General features: G+C 38.7%; 10 protein-coding genes across 10 annotated transcripts; 6 read left to right on the top strand and 4 right to left on the bottom strand.

Moving 5' to 3' along the window:
- Positions 1 to 2: 2 nt before the first annotated feature.
- On the bottom strand, positions 3 to 7756 carry BDF20DRAFT_894638 (uncharacterized protein). The gene is made up of 4 exons (XM_053082415.1): positions 7700 to 7756; positions 4627 to 7627; positions 258 to 4516; positions 3 to 151 (listed from the first exon to the last, which is right to left on the bottom strand). The coding sequence occupies exons 2-4, from the start codon at positions 7601 to 7603 to the stop codon at positions 134 to 136; spliced, it is 7254 nt and encodes a 2417-aa protein (XP_052932575.1). The 5' UTR covers positions 7604 to 7627; positions 7700 to 7756; the 3' UTR covers positions 3 to 133.
- Positions 7757 to 7866: 110 nt separating this feature from the next.
- Positions 7867 to 9121, bottom strand: BDF20DRAFT_894636 (RPYS18 protein). The gene is made up of 3 exons (XM_053082414.1): positions 9092 to 9121; positions 8670 to 9007; positions 7867 to 8256 (listed from the first exon to the last, which is right to left on the bottom strand). Exons 1-3 carry the CDS (start codon positions 9101 to 9103, stop codon positions 8145 to 8147), a joined length of 462 nt encoding a protein of 153 aa, XP_052932574.1. The 5' UTR covers positions 9104 to 9121; the 3' UTR covers positions 7867 to 8144.
- Positions 9122 to 10854, bottom strand: BDF20DRAFT_894634 (uncharacterized protein). The gene has a single exon (XM_053082413.1). The coding sequence runs from the start codon at positions 10757 to 10759 to the stop codon at positions 9455 to 9457; it is 1305 nt and encodes a 434-aa protein (XP_052932573.1). The 5' UTR covers positions 10760 to 10854; the 3' UTR covers positions 9122 to 9454.
- Positions 10855 to 11935: 1081 nt separating this feature from the next.
- Positions 11936 to 12501, bottom strand: BDF20DRAFT_925086 (uncharacterized protein; the record flags this gene model as incomplete). The annotated part of the gene is made up of 1 exon (XM_053084695.1): positions 11936 to 12501. Exon 1 carries the CDS (start codon positions 12365 to 12367, stop codon positions 11936 to 11938), a length of 432 nt encoding a protein of 143 aa, XP_052932572.1. The 5' UTR covers positions 12368 to 12501.
- Positions 12502 to 19492: 6991 nt separating this feature from the next.
- BDF20DRAFT_894613 (uncharacterized protein) lies at positions 19493 to 19702 on the top strand (the record flags this gene model as incomplete). Its single annotated transcript, XM_053082412.1, has 1 exon — positions 19493 to 19702. A coding segment is annotated over one exon (156 nt), but the record flags the coding sequence as incomplete, so codon positions are not given.
- BDF20DRAFT_894609 (uncharacterized protein) lies at positions 19689 to 20058 on the top strand (the record flags this gene model as incomplete). Its single annotated transcript, XM_053082411.1, has 2 exons — positions 19689 to 19769; positions 19842 to 20058. Coding segments are annotated over exons 1-2 (174 nt in total), but the record flags the coding sequence as incomplete, so codon positions are not given.
- Positions 20059 to 20223: 165 nt separating this feature from the next.
- Positions 20224 to 20963, top strand: BDF20DRAFT_826948 (uncharacterized protein; the record flags this gene model as incomplete). The annotated part of the gene is made up of 2 exons (XM_053078123.1): positions 20224 to 20673; positions 20742 to 20963. Coding segments are annotated over 2 exons (672 nt in total), but the record flags the coding sequence as incomplete, so codon positions are not given.
- Positions 20964 to 21169: 206 nt separating this feature from the next.
- Positions 21170 to 21759, top strand: BDF20DRAFT_894596 (uncharacterized protein; the record flags this gene model as incomplete). The annotated part of the gene is made up of 1 exon (XM_053082410.1): positions 21170 to 21759. A coding segment is annotated over exon 1 (349 nt), but the record flags the coding sequence as incomplete, so codon positions are not given.
- Positions 21760 to 22007: 248 nt separating this feature from the next.
- On the top strand, positions 22008 to 22314 carry BDF20DRAFT_894590 (uncharacterized protein; the record flags this gene model as incomplete). The annotated part of the gene is made up of 1 exon (XM_053082409.1): positions 22008 to 22314. A coding segment is annotated over exon 1 (226 nt), but the record flags the coding sequence as incomplete, so codon positions are not given.
- A 2505-nt stretch (positions 22315 to 24819) lies between these two features.
- BDF20DRAFT_839273 (uncharacterized protein) lies at positions 24820 to 25923 on the top strand (the record flags this gene model as incomplete). Its single annotated transcript, XM_053079256.1, has 1 exon — positions 24820 to 25923. One exon carries the CDS (start codon positions 24820 to 24822, stop codon positions 25921 to 25923), a length of 1104 nt encoding a protein of 367 aa, XP_052932566.1.
- Between the last annotated feature and the right edge of the window lie 71 nt (positions 25924 to 25994).

The raw sequence follows: 25994 nt of genomic DNA, 5'->3' as shown, positions 1-25994 counted from the left end.
GTCTTTTTTATTGCACGTATACTTTTTTTTTTTTTTCGAAAGAATTGCCATCAATCTCTGTATCAAACAGAAACATCTGAAGCAATTAATATGTATATTTATTACTGTCTTTAGCGGAGACTGCATTATTCTGTTAAGCTAAGGGTTGGACCTAATATATCAGCGGCATCATTAACATCGCTATTTTTCTGCTTTTGCTGTTCGAGCTGCTTCTTAAGTTTTCTTTTTGCAAGTCTCTCTTCCGTATAGCTACTTACTGATAAGAAGTTATTGTCCAACCAATCACTGCCGTTTATATAATTTGAAGATGCTGGAGCAGCTGTAGTATTGGTAGTAGTGCTACTATAACTCTTTTTCATAAAATGCTGGTTGGGTGATAGAGCTCTTCTCATTTGCACTTCATGTTGATTGCCAAAAGAATCCATTGTGATAAATTTATCACCTTCTTTATAACCTTGTTGCAGCGTCTTATTGTTATAAAAGGAGCGTTTAGCAGTTAATTGCATCCTTTTATTAGTATTCTCATTTAAAAATCGGCTAATACTATCTGTAGGGTCATCGCTTTGTTGGGATTGTTGCGATAGACTATTTCGATGTTGACGGCGGGTTGTTTCAATAAAACCTTCTTGAAACACTTGCTCATAATAGGAATTGTTGTTGTTCTCATGCTGATGGTTATAAATGTCGTGTTGATGATGCTTCACTTGGCTCTCACCGTATGATGATGAAGTAGATGAGGAAGGATGAGGATGTAATTGATACTGCTGCTTCCTGTTCGGATTGTTGTATTGTATGGGTTGAAAGTCACCTTCCAAATATGCATGATCTCGTAAGAATTGTGATAGCTCTGTCCACCCGCCGCCCACTCTTACCATAACCATTTTACTCTTCAGAACACGACAATAGCAGAGTTTGGGGTTTTCATTACCAAACCAATATCGACCTACTTCTCCGGGAACCATTTTAACGTTAACGCGATAAGGTGTATCATTAATAATGCGCCCAATCTCCATATCCAAATCATTATCAGGATCGGCTATGTAAGAGTTAATCCGTTTAGGAGCAGGTGAGGGTAACGGTGGTGTGAATGACTTTTTACGCTGGCGAGTATTGAGTGAAGCGGCTGATATTGAAGTAGCTGCTGCTGTAGGAGGTGAGAGACTCGTAGCTGATGTAATCCTTTTACGAGTATGTGTGGCTGATTTAGATGTATTGTGATGGTGTTGAGAGTTTGATAAGCTACCGCTTATGGATTTTGAAAAAGATGTTTGTGGCGGTTTTAATAAATTACGACGATGTGTGCTGCTGTTAGTAGCGGTAGTGTGTAAGGAAGATGAAGACGAGGATGTGCTCAATGTTGGAGAGGTTATATGATGCATTCGAGTTGTTGGCATAGAAGTTTTGCGCGTCCGTGCAGCTGTGACATTACTCATCGTGGATGTAGTTAAATCGATGATGCGACCGAGCTCTATCTTTTTCTTCTTGTATTGCTTTTTCAAATGTGTCCATTTTTGCTCTAGCTCATTAAGGAAAACCTCTATAAGCTGGTGTGTGAGATCGTTCGCATTGTGATTAACTGTATTACTGCTGCTTGTGCGATACTGACGACGAGTGTGGTTGAATTGCTGAAGTATCTTACGCTCATAATATTTGTAGCGAGCATCAAGTTCGATCAGTTTCGCTTGTAGTTCAGCTCTGTTTCCTGTAGGAGTGGTATCGGCTTGATCGATGACCTCTTCTAGCGCGGTTAATAACAGAACAAGTTCATCAGCCAATGTCAAAAAAGGACAAATAATGAGGTAGTTATCAATGAGAATGTCGTTGGTCTGGATAGCATCATTCAAGCAACGTATTTCTTGCGTCAACGAGTGATACCCAATCAACTTCTTTTGACTAGCAGTTGTTGTTAATTTATCCAATTGTTTGCTTAACTGCTCGGCTTCTGAGCTAAGTTTGGTGCCTACTATTTTCAACTGACGTTTGATGTCCTCTACTTCTGGTTGACGAGGCATATTTGCCATAACAAGGATATTTTTGTTCGCTTTTTGAATAAACTTTTCATCGTCATGTACTTGCTCCTTCTGTTGTAGCATGTTTAAGGTTTCTTGTAGAGTAGGTAATGGAATATTTACAATGAAAGTGTTTGCTTCATTGTACAATTGCTGAAGTAAGGCCATCTTTTTGCTGAAAAGTACCTTCTTTTTGAGATTATCAAAGTCATGTTGAATTAGCTGCCATTGTTTAATGATTTGATCAGTTTTAGCTCTAACCATGTATTTGGTGATCTTTTTCTGTATATTCTGTTGACAATCATTGCCTGCTATGGGTGTTAAAGATGAAATACTTTCTGCGAGCTCCTCCAAAGATTGAATCACAGGCATAAATTTATCCATTTTACAAGCGACAGTATCTAATTTATAGCTATCCTCATCCTGCTGTTCACCGGTTCCTATAGTATCCAATACATTGCGACAGTTTTCTGTCCAAGTTGAAATATCCTTGACACTCTTCTCATGGCTGATTACTTGACGTAACCATTGATTGAATGCCGCATTATTTGACATGGTTCTGTCTAAATTCTGTAGACCATCTTCCAATTGCTTCTGCATTTCTGCGAGAGCCGTAGCTTGTGACGGAGCATTCTCAATACGCTTAAATACTAAAGATGGAGCAGATTGGGCATGTAATTCTTGCTGCAAAATTGTATGCTCTTTATGTTCTTTTACAGCATGTCTGTATGCTTGATCTAACGATGTAATAAGCACATTTTGATCTTCGAGTTCGTTGTTGGCTATGAAAGAGTTATTCAAAACATTATAATGCTGTTGTTGACTATTTTTAACATTGCTAATGGCTGCTTCCATTTGGTTAAGGATGCCTTTCACAACAGTTTGACAGGCTAAGCGGTCATTTTCTAGCTTGATTTGCTCTCGTTTTTCCTTCAATAAATTATCCGCTTGGCCTATTAACAATTGCACCTTGGTATATTCTTTGTCAAAGTTAGATTTGTTGCTTTCTATCGCATTCTTTTCTTTCAAAGTGTCATCGGCTATGACTTGTTCTAAAGAGGCTGAAATTACTGTTATGCGCCTTCTGAAATCCGTCAATAATGCACTATCTGTATCGTCATCTCTGCTGTTATTCTCTGTGCTGTAACGTTGAATGAACTCTCCAACATTACGCTCCAAATTATACAACCCGTCATATAGTTCGAACCATTGTTTGAAGCTGATAATAAATTGAATATCACTGGTCAAAGCATCAGTTATGTATTCCCACCTGCTTTTAAGGCGCCTATATTCTACTTCCGATTTTTCAGCTGTATCATGAATTCTCTTACTATTGTCTGTGTTATGTACTTCTTTCCCATTTAGATGAGAAAAAAGCTGCTGATACGCTTCTGTAAAGGCATCAAAGGTATTTCTATTAAGTAGCACATCAATTTCGGTGAGTTGACGATAAAATTTGTCAAACTCTTCCTGCTCTTTTCCGAGTTGTTTGGGTTGAATTAATAACATTGTATCAGGAATTGCAGGTCGCTGTTCTTCGGCCTGCCCGAGCAGGTTAATCAATAGATCTCTTTGTTGCTTATACCGTTTCTGATGACAATAATGTTGAAAGTCCTTGGTTTTCTGTCCAATGCAAATTTCCAATTCATTATATGCTTGATGAGCGTTGCGCCATGCTGTTTCAAATCGTTCCTGTAGGGTCTGGTCAATATTATTTTCTTCAAATTTCAGAATAGGATGATGCAACACTTCCACCACTTGTAAAGCTTCTTTCTTGTGATCTAACATAACCAAACCTTCCTTTAGATACTGTTGATTCCAAACAGTATCCATTATGATAGAACATTCGTCTACTTCGAGTGAAACTAACTCTCCACTACCATTGTGTTCAGTTGGGAGATATGTAATTGATTGCTCTTCCACATCAAATTTATAAGTGTTGATTTCAGTTGACCATTGCTGGAATACGAAAACTATACGTTCAGCTTCTGTTATACACTTCATTAGGCCGACACGATATTGTATGGATAATGTCAGCTGTTGTAGTGTTGCATTGAGACGCTTCAACAATAACTGCAATTTTTCATACGAAGATCTTGTAGCTGTCCTAACGTCTGCCGACATGTTGTCGACTGCGGTAGAAGGGCGTGTTTCCCAAGTATCTTTTGGACAGATTGGATAAACTATATATGAAGGATGACAATTTTCCTGTTGCTCAGACCATAGTTGGGTTACATTATTCGAAAATTGAGCAATTTTGCTTTTGAAGCGAGGGAGCAGTTTTGAGTCTTCGGCCATTGCATTTTGACAGAACTGCAGCATTTCATTGTTAAGTTGATACCCTGCCTTGTCGAGTTCATTCACGTTCTTCATAAAAACTGATAAACCCTTATGCTGGTCAATTACTTGCTGCGTATACAGTATAAGGCCATGCAAGTTTCGCAAATTCTGATCAACAATAGATTGACGGTTTTGAATATGTGTATAAGCAGTCTGCTTCTTTGTAACTATAGCAGGGTATTATACAAGTTAGTTATATTTGTCTTTGAAAGAACTGGCACCCCTCACCCTCCCTCCAAAAAAAAAAAAAAAAAAACCATCTTGGCTTTGCTATTACCGAACATTTGCTCTAAAACTGTAAAGCGTTCATGAAAATCTTGATACTCTTTATTATGGAAGCTGTTCACTTTTGTCTCAAACTGTTCAAGTTCATGCTGAATCGCTTGAATATCTCCGGTACTATTAGGCTGCCACTGCGCTTCTTGAATTGTGAATTGCCAAATTTCCAAAGTGATGCTTGAGAGCCATTTGTTCACGTCAGTATACCGCGTCTCCCATTGCATCCAACAATTGAGCAAGTCTAGTTTCTGCTCAAGTGATTGTAGAGATTGCTCTACCATTTTTAGTAATTCATCTAAAGGAACTAGCTCGTCTGAGTGGATAGCCAAGGCGCCCATTTGCTCTTTCAAACGTGTGTAATCATTCTGTCTTATTTGAGTCAATTTCGTCAGTTGCTCTTCAATTTCTTTTTTGTAATGTATTAAATCCTCTTCATCTAAAACTCCTTTCAAATCTGATTGAGAATCAATCGTTTTTGTCATGATGTCCTTATCGAACTTGTCTAGTAATTTCAAGCGTTCTTCTCCCCATTTACAAAGTCGCGTTACTTCGGTGTGCCATTTTTGAACTTTCTTTTGCAGTTGCAGTTGTTGGATTTTGAGTTCACTTAAATGGTTCTGAAGAGAATTACTCATCTCCAGTAAAGATGATTTTTCTTTGTCAACAATGTTCCGTATGGCTTCATTGGCATTTTTCTGTTCCTCGCTGGTGAATGGCGGATCAAGAGCTACTGCAGCTTCAGGAAAAGTAATGCATGATGTTCCAGAAGTGATTATTCGTATCACTTGTTCTTGATAAAAGTTGACTTGCATAATAAAATGATCTAAAACATCCTTGTTTTTATTGAGCAGCATGTTATATTGACTTTCCTTCATATCGCTACCGGCGACTTCTGTATACGTTCGAATTTCGTTTTGTAGAACAGCACCTTCATTCTTTAAGTGGAAGACACGGTTGAGAAAGTCGGCAACGGCTAGATGTTGCTCTACTAATTGACGTGCAAAACCGATGAGCATCAAGACCCTTTCAAAAGCTTCTTCTAATTCCACTTGTCTTTTTTCCAAATGACTAGGCAATTCGATAGGACAAGCATCGTCTAAAGCCTGATATTTTTCAACTACCGTTGAAAATATAGTTGTGTCAAATGTACTCGTATCTTGTTCTAGTTTTATTAATGTTTGTATGGCGAGTTCTTTCCTACTGCTGTATTTCGCATCATTTACTTTTTCTACTTTAAAGACGACATCAGTTCGAATAAATTCAAGTACAACAGCCAATGTTTGCTGCACCCATTCCATTGATGCAGGATATATTTGCTCCCAAGCCTGACGTAATGTAAATAATTGTAGTTCGTATTCTTGTCGTCGTAGCAAATACATTAATCGATCTAGTGTCGTTAGGGTAGTCAGTGTAATTTCAATTGTGGTAGTATCTGCCGGACTCAAATCCTTTTGGTTCTGCGATTGCTGCTGCTCTATATGCGTGAGCTGCTTCACATGCGCCCTTAATCTCGTCATATCTTCTTTATCAAACCGTTCTACTTCCGCAGCCAACTGGTAGTGCTGTTCATTCCAAGCCTGTATTTGAGTTTCTGTATGATTGAAGTCGACATTTTCGAGAGCGCCATGATGGATAAGATGGATAGAATTCTGTTCCTTCATTCTTGCTTCTACAGACTGAATACGCTCTTCGATCCAATGACTGATACGTTCTGCTTCAACAAACCATACAAGAACCTCTTCTACCCAACCATTCACTAATTGGTGCTTCTGAACAAGTAAGGCATATTGTTGACGATTTTCTTGCTGAGTATTATGAGAAGAGTAGTCAGCATAATCCTTCTTGAGTTGCTCCATGGTTTGATTGATTCTGTTGGAATTCTGCTTCAATTCCTCTATACTTTCTTTAGTGGTAACAGTGCCTTTGACCATTTTGGTTTTAATAAATTCAAGTTCGTTAAGTAGATAGGCGATATCAGCATCGCCAATAAGTGTAGGGTCTTCCACCAGATATTGATCTGTTTCAACATTCTTTTGAGAACGATTTTGAGAGCGACATTTTTCCTGACTCAGAATATGAAAATAGGTGTCAATGGTGGCAATATGAGTAGCGAATGTGATTCGGTCATACATTGCTTGCTGTAATATGGCGTGGTATGTTTCCTTTTCTTTCTGGAAGACTTCGAAAAGGACTTTGGTATCTATGCCATCCTCCTCCGGCTGCTGACAAGTAGCCCAAAGTTTTTTCAGATTTGCCTCTTGGTTGCGTATTTGGTCAAGCAAGTCGCCACTAAGACTAGGCGACTCTGTGTTATGAGACAAAAGCTGCTGCTCAACTGATTTTTTGATGCTTAATATGTAGCTGATAAAAGTGAGGTGATGGCCATGGAAATCGGAGATTGCAATGGTAATTTGAAACTGGTCCTGAAAAAGCGAAATAACTTGATCCAATACCTTTTGATCAACGTTGATCATCCTATCGTAAGCCATTGGAGAAGGAGAAAAGAGGGAAATGTAGTCAGGAAAATAATGATGTGCTAGTAAATATAGTATAAGCGATGTCGATGTATTTTCTGTAGTATTTGTTGGCGGAAGAGTTGCAGCAATTTTAGAATGTTGTTCATTAGTACTCTTGCCAATGTGGAAGGAAGTGACAGAGCAAAGAAGATCTTGTAATGTCAACAGTTGTACTTCAATATATACGGCTAACTCTTTTTGTAGCCACGCCAGCACAGTTTGCTGGTCAATAGAAAGCGGAGAGTGGGTCATATTCGTAGTGATAAAAGTAGAAGAGAAGTGATGTTGTTGCTGTATTTGCTCCGGTACTGGCGTTAATGGTGAAGTTATGAAGCTAGTAGTGGTAGGAGCGACGGTAGCATCTATTTTGGTATATGGTATATTTGTACAAAGCAAAGTTGAAGCCATAGCTGCAGTCGTTATAGTAGAAGACGCATTGTCCATATTGCTGTCACTCATTATTTGCTTATTAAAGTGGTGAAGCTATAAAAAGAACATGAAATGTATTTTTAGTATAGAACACACGATTACTTTTAAGAGTAATTAAAGACATACGAATGGTTGGAGGGTATATTGTTTCTTATGCTATATATTTCAAACAAGTAAAAAAATAATCAAAAGAAAAGAAAAAGCATGAAAAAGGGAGTTCCTTTTTTTTCCTGTTTGTGTGTGTGCGTTCAGGAGTATAAAATAAGGTAACATTACTTTTCATAGAAAGGGGTCCTTCTGTTTTCAGCCTTATTCAAAGCTATTTCTACACATCGATTGGCGCACAAGCAAACCTTGAAGCGAAAAGATCAAATTAAAATAGGAATCGATCTCATGCACGCTCCTGTATAAGAAGTGTAAAAATAAGCTCCCTGCACAAAATCTAAGGTTCGTATATATCGGAAATCATATGGTGAGTTTTAGAAAGACCGACACATATAAAATGTTAAAAAAGAGTCTTTATAGTAAAGTTACTACTGTTTTATTCATAAATTAAATAGCATTATCTAATTTAGAACTTGGAGAAAGACTTGGAAGCACTCTTAGCCTTGGTGACCTTAACAACGTTGAAACGAACGGTCTTGGAAAGAGGACGACATTGACCAATGGTAACCATATCACCACTAAAAAGCAATTTAAGCATTAGTTAACGATCTGGAGTCAAAGGCTTGGTTGAGCCGCTACCTCACCAACTACCTCGTCCAGTATTTTTTTTTTTTTTTTTTGATAATATAGACTAACACAACGTCAAAGTATCATATAAATCACCATATGAAAAGATATGAGAGTACACTCCAAGTATGTAACCAGCAGTCTTTTTTTTCCCCAGAAGCAGAGCATCGCATGTACAAATCCCAAATTCATACTTATTTTTCTCCGGCCACGAGGAAAAAAAAAAACGTTGGGTTAAACAAGCAGAGGACCCTTACCCTTCCACATGGATACCGGACGAAAGCAATTGTTGTTGTCGTATGTATGCCAGACACTGCAAAGGCTGCAACTCATTCCATTAAAGAAAAAAAAAAAAGATACTTACATTTCGACAGCGGCGTTATCGAAAGCAGGAGAGATGTGAGCAGCGACGTTGCTGTGACGCTTTTCGTAACGGTTGTACTTGGGGACGTAGTGAAGGTAATCACGACGGACGATGATGGTACGCTTCATCTTGGTGGAGACGACAACACCAGTGAGGATACGACCTTGAATGTTGACTTCACCAACGAAGGGACACTTTTTATCAATATAGGTACCGTTGATGGCTTCCTTTGGGGTCTTGAAACCATAACCAACTTCCTTGTACCAACGTTGGTTACGCTTCTTGGTGTCCTTGGAGTTTTGGAAAATTCCAGGTTGCTTTTGGAAGGCTTTTTCGGTCTATTGCAATAGAGAATGGAATAAAGTAAGTATATTGTTCCATGATTACCATTGCAATTCTAAAAGCGATGAGATTATACATACTTGGTGATCCATATTGATAGAAGTTGAATTAGAGAAGGAACAAAATAAAAGGCAAACTCAATCCAGCTTTTTATTTTCAACACTTTGAAAAAATTTTAGTGCGGTCACAAACATTGGCTTGACAGATAAATTGGACAAAGCCACCAAGCCCCCTTCAACAAAAATATTTGAAACTAAGAACGCTGGTCAAAAAAAACCGAACGTGAGAGATTACAATAAAAAAAGTATATATACTGTTCTCTACCACAGTCTTATGACAAATCTATGATTATATTGCTACGATTTATTCCTGAAAAAAAAACAGTTTCATAAGTGGCCTTAATGAAAGGCTTCAATATATCAGAAACTCCCCTTTCTTAAACATTATTGCTTTTCTATCTCTTTTATCTGCGCTTTTGTCGAGACTGCTGGCAAAGCCTGTAATCTCAACAAATGTTTCTTCTCCCATCGACGCTTTCTCTTTTCAATCAATTTCAATAAATGCTGTTTGACAGATTTTGTAGACAACAAGTCTTGTTGATCATTCTTCTTCTGATATTGCCGCTGTTGTAATTGTTGATAAAAATGCCTTTGCCGTTCCAACTGCAAGACAACAGCTTTGGCTAGAGTAAACTCTCCTGTCTGACACAACGATTTCACAACAACACTAGTAATACCGTAATCCAATTTCAAATGATATTTCTCAATTTGATCCAAATACTCTATTACTTTTCCATGTTGACCTCTTTTTGCTGCATCATTCATTAAAATGGTGTATGTGACGATACTAGGTTTGGATCGTTTAATAAGTTCATGATATACAGCAAACGCTTGTTTGCGATGATGATATTGTAGTAAAAGATCAATGAGAGTGTTATAGTATGGGGTTGTCGGTTCGTTGATTGGTAACAAAGACAGTTCATAGCAGAGCGTCCGAATGAGGTATAAAGGCGGGTTTGTTTTTTGGGCAAGAAGGTTGAAAATCATGGTATAGATATAAAGAGTAGCTTTTGCTTCTTTTTTCGAGCAACAAACTGACTGTCGTTTCAATAAAAAGTTGTGGAGCTGCTGTAGATCAGTATCATTAAAGTGATGACTTTTGGAATGGTGTAGATGCTGCTGCTGCTCGTGACCGTCGGAAGGTAGGGGGAAGAAGCGTTGCAAAAGGGTATCATGGATGAGTAGTAAGCTATGTAAATCTTGACTTTTGTATAAAGCGTGGGCTAACGAGTAAAGGGCTTCATGACTGGGAAACTCTCTTCCATTGCTTTTCTGTATAAGTTCAATAAATAGTGAAAGTGCTTCTTTGGAACGACCTTGCCGAGAAAGTTTATTGATAGCAATCGAAACTCGAGCAGGACGAACAGGGCTCTTGCATAAACTGTAGGGTATAATAGCGGTCCTGGCGGTTTTTGTATCAAGAACAACATCAGTTGAGTGTATCTGTTGGCAGTTTTTTGTACTCTGTTGTTTCGACAATAAAAACGAATTAGAAGACGAGTGAGCTGCTACTATTGCAGCAGCAGCAGCACCATAATGTCGGAATGCCTGTACAAATGGAATGATTCTTCGCTTGGTTGAACTTGTGCTCCCAGTTTTTAATAATGATGTTGTTATGTGGATGGCTGTGTGTTTTGCTGGAGTAGTAAGAATGGGCTTGAGCAATTCAATAACGCAAACATTCCGCATGCCATGGAAAGTGTTCAGAAAAATAGTGAGAGCGTAGAGGGAAAAAGGAACTTTTTAAGTAATTTATATGGATTATGGTCCCTATACAATTTTATGCTGGTATCAAAGCGGGGGTGTTTTGTGCCTGGGGAGGAGGAAATTAATTACCAATTAAGTTCTTAAAAATTCACAAAAGTTACGTGTAACTTGCCGTAAGCCTTGGTATCTAAGGTTGGGATACTTTGGAAGGAAGGGAGAAGAAGCATATGAAATTAGAGCAAAGATTGCTTGGAGAGCTGCTTGATACGCAGGAGTATACTAATTAATATATAGTACAATTGTAGGATATCATGACAACGAATTGAAGGATTTGTAGGCTATGCGCGAAAAGTTCCGACTGCCTAACTCTTTAGAGAAAACATAGTGTTCAAACCTCCATGAGCTGGTTGTGAACACTCATTTCCTATTCAAAGACAATTTCTGGTTGTTTTTTATAGGCTGTAGATACGTGAGATGAAGATATTTTGTATAATAGGCTGCTCAAAGAGAATAAATGACAAAAATAGGACGAAATTATCATCGTTCCGTCAACAACGAATAGCGCATTTCAGTCGGTTCACTTTAATGTGTATGCATATTCAAAGAAAAAAGAAAAGCAAAGTATCAATAAGACAGAAAAAGATGCTTCTACAATATTTTATACGCCCTAAGATGATAAAGGAGGCTCTCATAACGCATATTAAAACTGTTGATCTTGAATAACCATATCAATTGTCAGTTTTCAACACATCAATAACAGTTTATTGTTATATACTTTACCATTAACATTCTTTTGCAAATGGCTATACTGATGGAGCCATAAGTTAAGTTTGATCAAACTAATAATCCAATCTGAGAGTAATGGTTTTTTAAGAAACCACTGTATGCTTATGCTATGTTTTAATCAGAAAAAAATTGAAGTACTTAATGCAATGATATACTAAAGTTAAGCGAAATATTTCTGTTCTTGCAAAGGTCGACATAGTCGAATAGTTTACGATTAAACATGATTTTTATTGAATAATTTTTAACCCAATGGGCAGACAGATAAATTACATATAAGAAAATTGCCCTGGGCAGGTCAAAATTCGTACAGGTACTAGGAAAAAAAAAGGATAAGGGATCACAATCCAGACGAGGTTAAAAAAAACGGGAGATTCAAGTAATGATCGTAGTGGACGCATAAAGCCAGTCTAGCAAGGGCTGTCCTAATGTTTCTGACGGGGTGGGGGGAATTTTCTCGTGCTGAAGATAATCGATTTCTAAAAGAAGCATTTGGACAATTGGCCAAGATATACTCCAATTAACTGGGGCATTGACATGCTGTTTTATGGGTCGAGTGGGGAGTTGGTTCAACAAATGAGCAATGGGGTCAACGACGGTTGTCGGAAGTTGCAGACGGTTATGCATTTGTAGGCATTTAATGGCGTGGGCTTTAGTGAGTGTGCAAAGAGGGTGGAATAGGCAATGGGCTGAGTAGTTGTTGGGGAGCCAGCCCTGTCTCCAACGAAGACAGCGACTACGCTCAATAAAGCTCATTGGGAGCCAAAGAATGGGATCAAGAGAAATGTTAGGGCGGCATCGGTTCATCAACTTTGAGTTGGGCGCTGAGTGTATGGCGTCTAAGTTCTCTTGATGATATGCTTTGATGGCCTGGTGCAATTCCTATCTTGAAACGGGGAATGCCTTCTCCAAATTGGATTGAAGTGTGACAGTTGGGATCAGATAGATTTGCTAGTGGCTTGAGTGACATAAGGAAGTAGGCATTTAAGCAACGCATTATCAGGTAGGCTTTAGGACCGCAGTACAAATTTTGCCTGGGGAATGTGGAGTCTTTCACGCATCGTTGGAAACTTTAGCAGATGTAGCAATCTTCAAAATTATCTCAAAGTATTAGTAAAATTTAAAAATTTTTATCTCGATTTTTGTGTTTTACAATCTCAAAAAGTGTGTCTCAAATAGCTTTTACCTGCCTTAAGGCAAGAAAAATGAACAATCGTTTTCACATATAAACGAATATACAGATTTCAATATAATTTGAGAAAAATATATTTATGTTATAAAACTGTAGAAGCTTTTAAACTGCAGAAAAAGTACCATTTTTATACATTTTTATGGAGGCCCATACCGAGGCCTAAACGCAATCAAGTCGATTGAAAAAATGCAAGGACCAGGCAATCAAATTTATAAGTAGTTGATTAAGCGAGGCGTCGGTACTGGGTATACTGGGTCATCAAAAGGGGACTTTTAAAAAGGATATTCTCTGTTTCTAACAAAATAGGCTACAGATCACTTTACGCAGCTTCTGTTGTGGTTTAGGCCAACATCACTTTCTTTTGTAACTATTACATGGAGTGTCGAAGTAGGTTAAGATATTCATATAGATTACTAATTTTTGTTAGCCTATAGAAGTGCAAACGCTGGAGCATCAGTTTTAAAGTCTGATTTTTTCGAGTCGCTCGTTCCGAAAAGAAGCACATATTATTAGCCCTTTCTATATAATAACCTCCATGCTTAAAGAATCCCAACGCTTCATGCGCAATTTTGTAGTTGCTGCGTTTGAGCTTAGAATGTCTATTACATTTAGACCTTATTTTATGATTTAGTCTCTGATAATCCATATCAACACATTAAATGTTTGGTATTATCATTATTTCAGACATCATTGCACCGGGCTAAAGTTGGAGCAACAGTGCAAAGAATAATTAAAGCTGCTCTCCATTCTCATCAAGTAGACATCAAGCTAAAGCAACTGAAGGGTCATTTTCACTTTTGTCATACATTCAAAAAGAATAACCTGAGTTCTTTTCACTTTTCTGCGGATTTTAGCTCGTAGGTCAAATACGGTCATGAAATATCGCTCATGGTGACGTTTTGAGTGTAATTGTATGTCTGCGTGAGTGGATACCAAAGTGATTTTTTTGCTATTGTCACGTTTCAACGCCAAGTGATGGTTCCTGCTGTTTAAAATTGCCAAGAATGTTATGATAAGGAAAGGCAGCCATAGGATAAAGCGATATAAATAAATCATTTGAGAATGTGTATGCAATTGAGAGAATGGTTTGCTGTATGGTGCTGAGGCATGAATGATTAACGACAAGGTCCCCTTTCTCGGGCCTCCTCAGTCATACCCAGTGTACTGTTAAAAGTATTTGAAACTTCTGTGTTATATGTAATTGTAATTGATACCGAGCCTTGGCATCCGTTATTCAAGGTTGTAGTGTTTATAAGACAGCTTTCTGTAATCCATATCTGTGATATTCTTAGATATCAGGAGTTATAATTTAATAAGTTTTAAATGTAGAGACTGAGTGAGTCAGCGAGACCGAACAATAGTTCTTGGATAATTTTTATTTTGGTTTAGAAATTGAATGGTCTTGTATAAGAATGCGAGGTTGAATTGTACAACGCCACTGAGATATATCTAGATTACCAGTAAGGCTGAAGTGTGCCTGATGAAATCTTATTTGTCCCAGTGTGCCTGGAATCTTATTTGTTCCAGTACACTATAACTGGGAAAGGCAGCAAATCTGGATTGTTTCTCAGATTGTTATATGAATTAGAGGTCAGAACGTGACAATACGTTTAAAGAGAGGTTTTTATTGACAAAATATTTTCTTTAAAACCCAGTGGGCACAATGTTATATAAAATTGCCCGGGGCAGATCCGACTGTTTATAAAGTATCTAAAAAGCCCTTCAAGATCAAGGGTAAAAACGAGTTTATCACAAGGTTGAGTGATTATGGGGAGACATCCATTGGAGCAGTAAAGATCCTAGAGCAGCATCCAAGGGTGGGGGTTCTTTGACGTGGAATAGATAGTCAAGCTCATATAGTATGTAGCAGAGGATCGGCCATAGGTGTTCCCATTGACGTTTTATCATAAGTTGTCTTGGCGGGTGGTTAGGTAGCTGATTTAGAAGATACGAAAGGGGATCTTCTATTTGCTGTGGTTGCTGCAAACGCGAGTGCATATGCAGGCATTGGATTGAGTGTGTCTTTGTTAACAATGCTGAAGGGTGCCGGATGCAGTAGGTGGTGTTACCACTAGGTAACCAACCAAGTCGCCAACGAAGACATCGACTTCTTTCTTCTCTTGTCATAGGAAGCCATAGTATGGGATCTAAACTTACTGTTCGGCGGCAGACGGAGATGAGCTTAGAGTTTGTTGGGGCGCTTTGCATTGCTTGTAAGGATTCTGTACGAAAGTCTCTCAGGGACTGTTTAAGAATTTTCTGATCCATTGTCTGGGCGTATTCCTTTGTTCTTTGCCAGAGAGGTGTACGAGATAGCTGAATCCAGATAGAAGAGCTATTTGGTTGTTGTACATATGGCAGCAGTAGGGACAGTAGGGCATCATCTGGGAGTGTTTGTGATCGTAACAGGAATTTAGCCTGGAGAGTGTAGGCTCTTTCTCGCATTGAGGGTAAGTTGGCTAAGTGACGCATTATATTGACAGAGGATCGAATTGACCCACCAAATATCCTGCGAATGCATTTGTTCTGTACGTTTTCCAGTTTCATATGATTTGTCCTGTTCAGTTTGCTTATCGCCAATCCGTATTCCAGTTGAGGGCGGACCAGATGAGCGTAGAACCTGAGAGATAGTAGCTTATTAAAGCCGTTAGGGTTGATTCCAATCGACGATAAGGTATTCATAGTAGCCAGGGCTTTGGTTGTGTTGATATGTATGAGCTCTTGAGTGTCCAGGTAACCACCGGGCTTGAAAGGAACTCCCAGATATGGGAAGGAATTGTTGCTTTGTAGTGTGGATCCATAAAGGAGATATTCCATCGTTGGTTGATCAGACGAAGCCAGTATTACACACTTGTCAGGGTTCCATCGGTAACCACGGGAGTAACTATGCTGTTCACATTTTTGAAGTAGGGATTGCATTTGGGAGTCTTCGGCAATCAAAACCACATCGTCCGCATATAACAAACAGTTCATGTTCCGAACCAATTCCAATGGCGGTAAATCATCCACTCTTTCTTGGGTTCGTAGTTGAGTAGGTAGGTCATTGATGTAGTATGAATACAGTAATGGCGACAGAATAGAGCCTTGTAGCACACCAGTAACTGGGCAAAAACGTGAGGACTTAGCATTTTGTAGCAGTATCTCTATTTCCACTTCATCAAAGAGACTCTTAAGTAACATAAGGAGAGCTGTCGGTACGTGATGGCGAATTATGTTCCAAATATGTTGTCGGTCCACCGTGTCATAAGCAGATTTAATATCCAAAAAAGCTAGTACTGGGTTGATGCGATGGTGTCGTCGTAATATATGGCATATTTCAGCCAGACATAGTGCTTGGTCTAAGGAGCTACGTGCAATACGAAAGCCTCCTTGGGCTATATCTATGGTGGGGCCGTTTCCGATAAGATATTCCTTAAGACAAAATTCGAAGATCTTCCGAAATACAGAAGTCAGGCTGATTGGACGGTAGTTGCCTGGGCCGTCCGGAGGACCTTTCTTGTAGATTGGGATTGTTTGTGCCACTCGCCATGTCTTCGGTGTATAGGACCATTGCCAGCAGAGGCGGAATGAATACCATAGATGGGGCGTAATAATATCTGCAACGGGACGGAGCATCTCAATGCGAACGTCATCAATACCTGGAGCTTTCTTTGTGGGTAACGAGGTGAGGGCCGTTTGTATCAAATCTTTGTCGATAGGGAAATTTTCCAGACTGTAGGGAGCTGTCTCTTGGAGTGGAGAGTTGTTGGATGGACTTCGGTCTTCTGGGAGATTTCGTCCTGAAAATATCATTTCCATGTGGGTAGCCATCTTATTTGCTGCTTCTTGAGGTCCTGCTATGTTAGAAAAGGAAGGCTTTAAGTTTCGTCGTTTTTTTATTTTGCTAAACCGTGCAATGGCTTTAGTAAATTCCTTGTTTTCCATGGTTGAGCAGAATTGTTGCCAGGTTTCACGTTTGCGTTGATGTATTAATCTTCGAAGTTTGGCTTGGGTTTTTTGGTGGAGGATCCAGTAATGAAGTGCATTAACTCCAGCAGCTTTACGCCATTTACGATAGTAGTGTTCTTTTTTGTCAAACGTGTTTTGCATCTCCTCTGTCCAAAAATGTTCCATCGTGATTGTTCTTGGTTGTGTCATACGGCCACAGACTGTATCCAGTGAGGTATATATCGCTTCACACATCGCTTGGTTCAAATGTTCTATCTCTTCGCCGGCCCGTGTTCTATGTTGCGGGTCAGTGTGGCTATTCGGGGAGCAGGCAGTTAGTGTTTCATTGAAAATTTGACGATAGCAATCAATTTTCTGAGGGTTTTTCAATTTGCTCAAATTCCATATCCTACGCTGAGGGGGCAAGGTAGTCGGGAATGTGGAAGCGGTGCTGAAGTCAAGCGTCATGAATTTATGGTTTGAATCTAGTGACATGTCGTCCAGGATGGTTAGTGTTGGTGTGAGTAGCTCAGTATCACTAAAGAAATAGTCAATAATACTCCTTCCATTGTAAGTGATTGAGGTGGGTTGTCCATATTGTAGTCGGGCGTTCCAATTAACTAGATGATTAATTTGAATCCAATCATGCAGCAGCTTGCCTCGGTATGTAAATGTCGAATCACCTGTGAGTGAGCCCATTCTCGCATTAAAATCACCGCATATGATAGTAGTGGTTGTGCCTGGCAATGAGGTTGGTATTTGCTCAAGAATGCTTTCTACTGTGCCGTTGGGTAGTGATGGGGGGAGGTATAAACAGTGGATAAGAAGTTTGTGCATTGTGAATGATAAAGTGTACTTAGCTAATAATGGTTGGCTTGTTGTGATGTGGTGGACTGGTAAGGAGTGGTTTGGGTTCACTAAAAGGGCTATTCCGTTTTGTCCACGGTAAGTATTTCCTACGGGTTCGCCATAAGTATGATATTGTTGCCAATGGGTGGGGTATCTATTGGGGGTTAAGAGCCACGTTTCTGTAACAAGTAAGATATGAGATTTTTCTGCTAAATTAAGAATAGGTGTGATTGCTTGTTTAGGTAGGCCTGTTGCATTAAACAATGACATAGAGATACTAGTCATTATTGATTGTCCTCCTCGAATTCCAAATCCGAGGGATATTCATTCATTTGTTCGTCGTTGTCTGTGATGAAAATATCATTTTGAGTAGAGCTTTTGGCAGGCATGGTGGTCGTATAGGTTTTTTGGGATATCATATTTTGTTGGAAGAAGTATCTCGCTACTGCATATCTAACGGGAGTGCGAATGTAGGTGAGAGCACGATGGAGTCGTTGTTGATGAAGTTCTGTTGCTTTGGTCTGGCGTTCGCCATCTGATAGGGAGTCATACTGGGGATCTTTCAGTAACTTACCGTCTGTGGGATCAAAATTATCTGTAAGGTGTATTTTACATTTGCGAAGTTGGTCTTTGAACTCTTCGGCATAGTCATTGTGGACAAGGATTGCGACAATATTGCGGTCGGGGTAATGAATATCGAGGAGTCGGCTGTTGTTGATGCCTAAGGTGCGAAGTTTACTGCGAAGTTGTCCGATGGGTATACGTGCTTTTGTCGGAATGTACACGTATTGGAATCCTTGAGTTAGAGAAGGAGGCTGGAAATGACGAGCGGCGACTTCTTGACGGTGTACGTGTTTTTGGTGTTGGTGAATCTCTAGATTGCGTCTTAGGAGCGCAACTTGAGCTGGATCTCTCCAGGGAGGTAGTTGTTGGGTTGAAGTAAGGGGCATGGGTGGCAAGTATGAGTTAATGGGTGGTGGAGGCATCGCTCTAGGTGGTTGCGAAGAGTGCTGGGTGGTTGGTTGGTTACGGAGTGATGCTATTTCCTGCTCAGCTTTTTGTAGCTTTTGGCTCAATTCTTGTACCAATTTTGTAAGGTACGCTACTTGTTGTTGGGGGTCCTGGGGTGGGGCAGGGGAGTCCTCAGTGTGTGTGGGGATATCCTCGTCAATCGTTTCGACTGTTGTCTGGGTGGTTTCGGGCTGTTGGCTCTTCTTAATATGCTGAAGGATGGGTAGCATATTGGCAGCTTTAACTTGTCGGTTACACTGACTGCATTTAAAGACTGGTTGCGAAGGGTACGTAGGGTCTGAGCCCTTGCGGTGGTAGATCGTAAAGGCGTTACAAGCTGAGCAAAACAAATGTTTACGATATTGTTCAAAAAGAGTGTTGAGTTCTATGAGTTGGCTTTCATAGAGTACGATACTCCTGGTGGCACGACTTGTATGTTCAGTCGTCATGGGTGAGAGTGGTAGTATAAACTTTGGTGGACTTTCTTTGTCTACGATAGTTATTATTTTTACAAAGTTTTCAGTTACTTTCCAAAAAAGGCAATTTTCAAAAAAAGTGTTTGGAAAGCGGAAAAAAAGCGAACGTGACAATACAGTATTTTACCTTATATTTTAGACGATTTACAATTTTTAATGAACAATATACATTTTAATTTTAGATTTTTTAAAAAATATTTTTAGAAAAGTCCATAATATTTTGGATTTGGATACTCATTATTCAGTGATATTCAAGCAGCATTAAGGATGACATAGAATCGAACCCTAGAAATTAGTCTCTATCAGTAAGAAAGTCGCCAATAATGGTTTTATTGATGTTACCTTGCAATAGGACAAACTACAAAAAGCTTGACAACTTTTTTAGTAAATGACGATGTGTTCCGAGACCCCAACCAGATATTCGTTGGTACCTTTTTTGGACAAGAATTCCAAAAAAGGTTAACTTTGAATTGATTGACATCAAACCATAGATAGAGGGCTGAGGGCCATAGTATAACAGATACCATAGCGGAATGGGATGGTTATATTAACTGTTGTCAATGTTTTTGTATGCGTTCATGGGTGACTTTCAAAGATAAGCACTATAAAATATATTGCTTTCTTAGAGTCAAATGTTGTCTCTTTCACTTTTATTTCACGTTTTTAAGATACATACTATGACCCATGTTCAAAACAATAATTTATGAAAAGAAAAAGCAAATTTTTGAAAAGAAAAAATCAAGTGCTGTTAATGGTAACTTGCCTTTTGAAAGCCTATCTACCTAATCATATATATATGTATAGATTAATCATCGTGTACTGTTAGATGTAACGTGTATTGATTGCGGTAAAGGGGGTCACTACACCAAACAATACTTTAAATGTGAATTATATGAGCCGGAAACTGCAGATCAAGGTAAGCACCTCATGTGGCTTTAAAAGTTGGTAAATTCATCATTAGTAAGCGACTTCATGGTACCTATAGTTGGTTCGAAAGGCACAAAACGCAAACAGAATTTTGAAATCAAGAAGGAAAAGAAGAAAGCAAGGAAAGAGAATAATGAAGAACCGGATAAAGACAATACCTGTTGTACCAATGCAAGCAACCAGGACATAAATCGGTGCGTTCTCCTCTGTGTCCTCAACATGTATTATCAAAGGCAGAGGTCTTTCAACATCATTTGGGAAGTAATTACAAGGCGTTTACAAGAAGGCTGCCTCTTGATAACTGTGTTTTTGGTGACTATCGCAACACATTCAAGTCAAAAGTTGTTGAAGCTTGCTCTGTTATCCGCAACTTGGTTCTTAGAGCCAAGCTCTTTGTGAATTACTACGTCTTGGAAAATGCCACTCTTGCTGAGCCAAAATGTATTAAATGTATCTTTACACAAAATTTCTGGTACTCTATGATACAGCTAGTGAATGGACAAAGACCAACAAATAGTAGGATGGTATCAGAACAATTATTGAGCTCGTTTGATTCTTTTAAAACGACTTACCCTAAGATTGTCTTCCCTGTCAAGCTCTTTCCTGGACTTAGTCAAGCCATTACAGAAGCATGCACCGAAATTGCTACTTCCTATACGAACAGTATAGTGGAAAATTTTGAGGAGAAACTTCTCTATTTTTTGATATATAAAATACAAACAGCATTTGTGGTAAGTTGCAACTCAATATTACTTGGGATCTTACATGAATTTTCAAAAAAAGCTCTCATCTTGCGTAGTGTATGCCTTGGAAGCTTGTCAAAAAGGTCACAAGTGATTTCTGCTATCAAGATATATGCCAAGGAAAACCTAAATGGCCAACTGATGACTACCTTACCAAAGATATAAAAGCAAAGATCCAAACCTTCTGTGAACCTTGGAAGAAGAAGCTGGGGAAGAAAGTGAACATGAAGACATTATCCGCTGATCCTGGGTCTTTCGTACCCTTTTGTTATCTTTGAACGCAGAATTTGAGAGGGAACACGATGATCATAAACCATTTGACGTACGACGACGTCCTCTTCCAAAATTGCTATCCTTACTGCCAAAGGTTTCCGTTCAATGGAGGTTCATTACCTTGAGCGTGAACGCTCTGTCTTCTTTTGTGAAACGTTCTTTACCCCGCAATTACCAAAGCCAATTAGAGCTGTTTTTCCATGTCTTTGATTTCAAGAAACTCCGGTACAAAAGGTAAGCATACAGTTAATACGGTATACAGTCGAGTATAATGTATGAGCTTTAACTTCTTGGGCACTTGTAGTATCTCTGAACTAACACCGAATGGTGATAACAAAGAGCTCTTTGGTAATATTGTCAGAACGGATGGGTTTTCAGTTGATTTTCTTTTTTATAAAAGACAACAATCTGGCCATGGTGCCTTGTTCCAAAAATTTGACCTCACTCTTGATGATTTCTCTCTGGATGAAGTTGACAATACTTATTTACCTATTACCCTGGATCCCGGAAGAAAGTCTGTTTTTACTGCTGCTATTGGCCTTGAATATAACAGACAAGTGCGAAGATGCACTACATCTGAATACTATCATATGACAGGGTCGACCCAATACAGTACCAAGTTAAACAGAAAGAAGGCCGTTACAGGCATAGATCTCATAGAAAGTCAGATACCCTCGCCAAAAACCTCTCGTTTGGAAATATATGAGCTATACACTGCTTATACACTCAATAACCTGGACGCTCTCTTGGCTTTTTATGGATCCGAAACTGCAAAGGACCGGTTTATGTTGTACCAAGGTACACAAAGAGCACCGGAAACAATGGCCAACATGTTGACTCATGGAACGGCCAAGTACAATCACAAGAAGAGAAGCAAGGCAAGGAAGAGGAAAAGACAGCGGAAGAAGAAGAAGAAAGGAAAGAATGCCAACCAACAGCAGCCAACAAAGTGAGTTTCAATGGAATTACATGTTCATCGTTTAGCTTATCCATTCATTAATACTTTTTAGAAGTGCCAAGAAGTGGAAGGCTGATAAGTATTTGGAATCCCCTAGAAGGGTGCCACTGATTGTGTTTGGTGCTGGAATGTTTGGCAAAGATGTAGTCAAGCTGAAAGGGCAAAGATGCGGTGTTGTCGGTAAACTTTTTGCAACTCTGAAGAAACGTGAAGCTGAAGGTCAATTGATTGTTGTCACAATCGATGAATTTAAAACCTCTAAAACATGCAGCCTCTGTTTCTATGATGATATGCAAATTGTTGATACTCCTGGATTCAAGGGTACCGGCGTTCTTCACTGCAAGCAATGTCTAAAGCTATGGCAGAGAGACATTAACGCTGCTATTAACATGATGACTATATCTCAAGCAGTTTGGTCCGGAGCTGGAAGACCCGATGTTTTTAAGCCAGCGAAGAAGAAAAAAGTATCGCCGTAATAAACACGGTTTTCCTTCATTTTGAGGATTTAGATCATTACAGGTAAGGAATAGTACGGTATTTTTTTCTTGTTTTTTTTTTTTTGTTTCGCAATACTGACAAGTTTTTGGGATTTGATTCATTGTTTGAACGGTTTATATTTTCGTCTACAACACAATTGCAACTCATCTAAAATGAAAATATTAATCGTCCAAAAAAAAATGTATTTCATCTAAAATATTAGTTAAAATACTGTATCTACACTGCATAGAAATCTACCCAATAGCTCGGCAACGAATTTCCTTTTTTGAAAGACAATTAAGAATCGAATCTTTCTTTTTAATCTGTGTCTACACTGAATATGCGTATCCCAACTGCTCGGTAAATTCATTTTTTTTTTGATTAAAAATACTTCCCCGAAAATGTTAAAATGTAGAAAATGAATTTTGTCAAAAAGTCGAAAAAGTATAAAAGGGACACATTTGCCCTTGATAAAATTTTCCACATTGCTTTCAAAAGCCCCATTCCTTTCCTTCCCGCTTTGACACTCGATCCATCTTTCTCCATTCCTTAATGTAAGTAATACTGTCTAAAAACCAAAAACACTTTGCTGAAAAGCCAACATTTGCCAAAATTTAGCGATATACTAGCATCTTGGATATCACATCTCACTGTTTATTGATATTGCAACATCTCACTGTTTATTGATATTGCAACATCTTATTTTGTTCTTAGAGGCCTCGTTATGTTAAAGTGGAGTTCATGACGCATCACTATCCGGTGATGAGTGTGCGTCTGAACTGCATTCTCTGTTGACCCCCCGGATTCACCTTATCGGGGGACGTGGTTCGACAGGATACAACGCAGTCCCAAAAAAGAAAGGTAAAAGATTGTTCAAATTCGGATCACATTGTTCTCAAAATTGAGAGTTTAGAATATTCTGTTGCATTCTTCTGTTTTAACGCCTATTCTCCTTTTTCAACGTTGGTTTTGTGTAACCCTTAACCGTTGTTTACAGCATCCCTACACGGTCCTTTTGGTCAAGAAGTAGTTGGGTAGAATGTAGCGTAAAAACTTGCACTTTGCCCAATGGAGGTAATGAAATGATTTAGCTCGTAAAGAGCATAGTGTCATGATTAATATGAAGTTAATCAAATGATTCTTATATTCTTTAACACCTCGTCATATGGGCTCATTTGCAGGCCTACTCTTTAGTGAAGACAGCGGTGACAAACCTATTCAAAAATAAATAAATAGTAAAGTACGTCTTGTTAAGGTCTATCATAAGCTCTGGAGAGCAACGTTTCCTGTTGATTGCGTCCCTGTCATCACATAAATTCCTTTTTTATCATTTAACCCTATCTAAATAGTGTACAGCAACTTCTGGGAAGCTTCCAAGTGCAAATCTCCAAAATAAACATTGAAAACAAACAGATTTTGTAAAACATCGTGTCCGCTGAAGGGCTTTATTTATATGGTGACAGATATCTCCGAGCGTTTAAGATTTTCAATTTAAACAATAAAACCTAAATGACCCACACATATTGCTACAATGGCATAACCCAGATAGCAGATACTGGAGATGCCTCTCACTATATCACTAAATCAAAAATGAACAATTATCAAAGCCGCTCACTAAGATACAACCAGCCAATGGTTAATAACCGTGAAGCTTTTGCCAACCATTTGACAGTACATATCACTTCTCTCTCCCCACAAAACTCTAGTCTTTGAAATTACAATATCCCATCTATGAAATAGATTTTTTCTTTGTCTCTCACATTTCGCCGCTATGTCTTGGATATATTTATTCATCATCGAATATAGCCCCTATCTGTAAGACAAATCCAGTACATACCTTTCATTTTGAAAGACTGCTGAAGAAAGGTATGTACCCTGCTTTGTTGTTATAGTGAAGCTAAATATTATGTGTACATCTTCTACTCCTCAAAATCATCCGAATTACTATGCATTTACTATCACCAAAAATCAAAGAAATACATCTCAACATCTGTTTTATTTTAATTGTATATGGTTTTAGAGTTCGTTTTTGGATACTTCCCTTTTCTTGTATAGAGAACATGAAAGACACCTCCAAAAAAAAAAGAAAAAAAGCCATGCACAATTTAATTGTGATTTAGAGGCACAACATTGCCCACAACTATCTTTGTTAAGCAATTTTCATTATATTGTTTCACAACAAAATACGGTCAATAATACTGCCTTTGCCATACGCTCGCAAAGAGAAAAGAGATCAGCATTATTTGTTATATTGTGTTTTCTAAGTAGCTTGGAACATGGGTTTCAAGGACAAAAAAAAAAATAAATTCATCAGAAGTACAACCTAGAGTTGAAACTGTCATAAAGGTTGTGACAAATCCACAGCCTTCCAATGTCTCAATAGCTCCTTCTCTCTTTAATCTGACGGTAAGAAAAATAGAAACTATATGACACCAGTGACTATTACTGCGCTTCCATTCGAAGTATTATACACTATTTTACAACGCTTATCAAAAGACGATCTCATACGGAGATGCGCATTCGTGTCGAAAACATGGTGCTGCGTTGCACGCTCACTGTACCACCCTTGGGCAAATATTCGACTCAAAACAGACGAAGATTTCAAGCGCTTTTTGAACAATTTATTGAGTGCTAGTCGTATGAGTGAATATATCAAGTCCATCCAGATTAACCTGATGGATACTGACAGAAAAGTATCATTGGATAGACACGAAACTTTCAAAAGAATCTTGAGCCATTGCCAAAATCTAAACGTAATCTCCTTCGTTCCTATAAAGCCGGAAACGAAGGATCTTATGGATACAATGATGCGTTTTATTACAAACTGTGAAAACAGCCGCGATCATTCCGACAGTTCGACATGTTTACCCAATCTTGAAAAGATCCATGTTAACTATACTGACAACATGGCTGTACGGAAAACCTACATTTTGATGAACTACCTTTGCCGATCGAGTATACGGTGGATCAGACTTGAATTTCATAGAGATAGGGAGTGTCTAAATTACGTGAATCAACATTATGGTGGATTGAAGCGGTACTTGACCGCATTTAGAAACCTGAACACCCTTCATCTATTGGTAGGATTTGACCAAGAATATCCTATAACGGAATTACTGGACAATTTGTTACAGTTAGAAGTCTTTTCTTTGCACTGTCCTTGTCTTTATCTTGAGCAAGTACAGGAAGCTTTGACCAAGCAATACCCTAATCTCAAGAATTTGACAATTTCAGCTGGCGAGATAGACATCTCTATACTACCATTCATACGATACCAGTTCCCGAACTTAGAAACCTTGTGTGTCTTAGGAACATTGAAATGCGCTCGTACTTCTGTTGATGTACAGCCCTCAGCAACAATTCAGGACCATCAGATGTTAGACGACTTTGTCGAATATTTTGCTAAATCAAAAAACATCAAAGGCCTCTATCTGCAACTTGACTACTTTACGAACTATATAAGGCGCTTTAATCGAGTTGGAATGAAGTTGATCAATGACTTTCACAACAGCTTTAGTGACACTCTTTGATATAATTTTTGCGATGACAGTGCGCTCACTCGTACATATTGATTTCCTTGCATATTGATGAAAGGCTATTG

Source organism: Mycotypha africana (assembly GCF_025528875.1).
Source record: "Mycotypha africana strain NRRL 2978 chromosome Unknown BDF20scaffold_11, whole genome shotgun sequence".
Taxonomy (NCBI): Eukaryota; Fungi; Mucoromycota; class Mucoromycetes; order Mucorales; family Mycotyphaceae; genus Mycotypha; species Mycotypha africana.
This window is presented reverse-complemented; position numbering and strand designations above follow the sequence as displayed.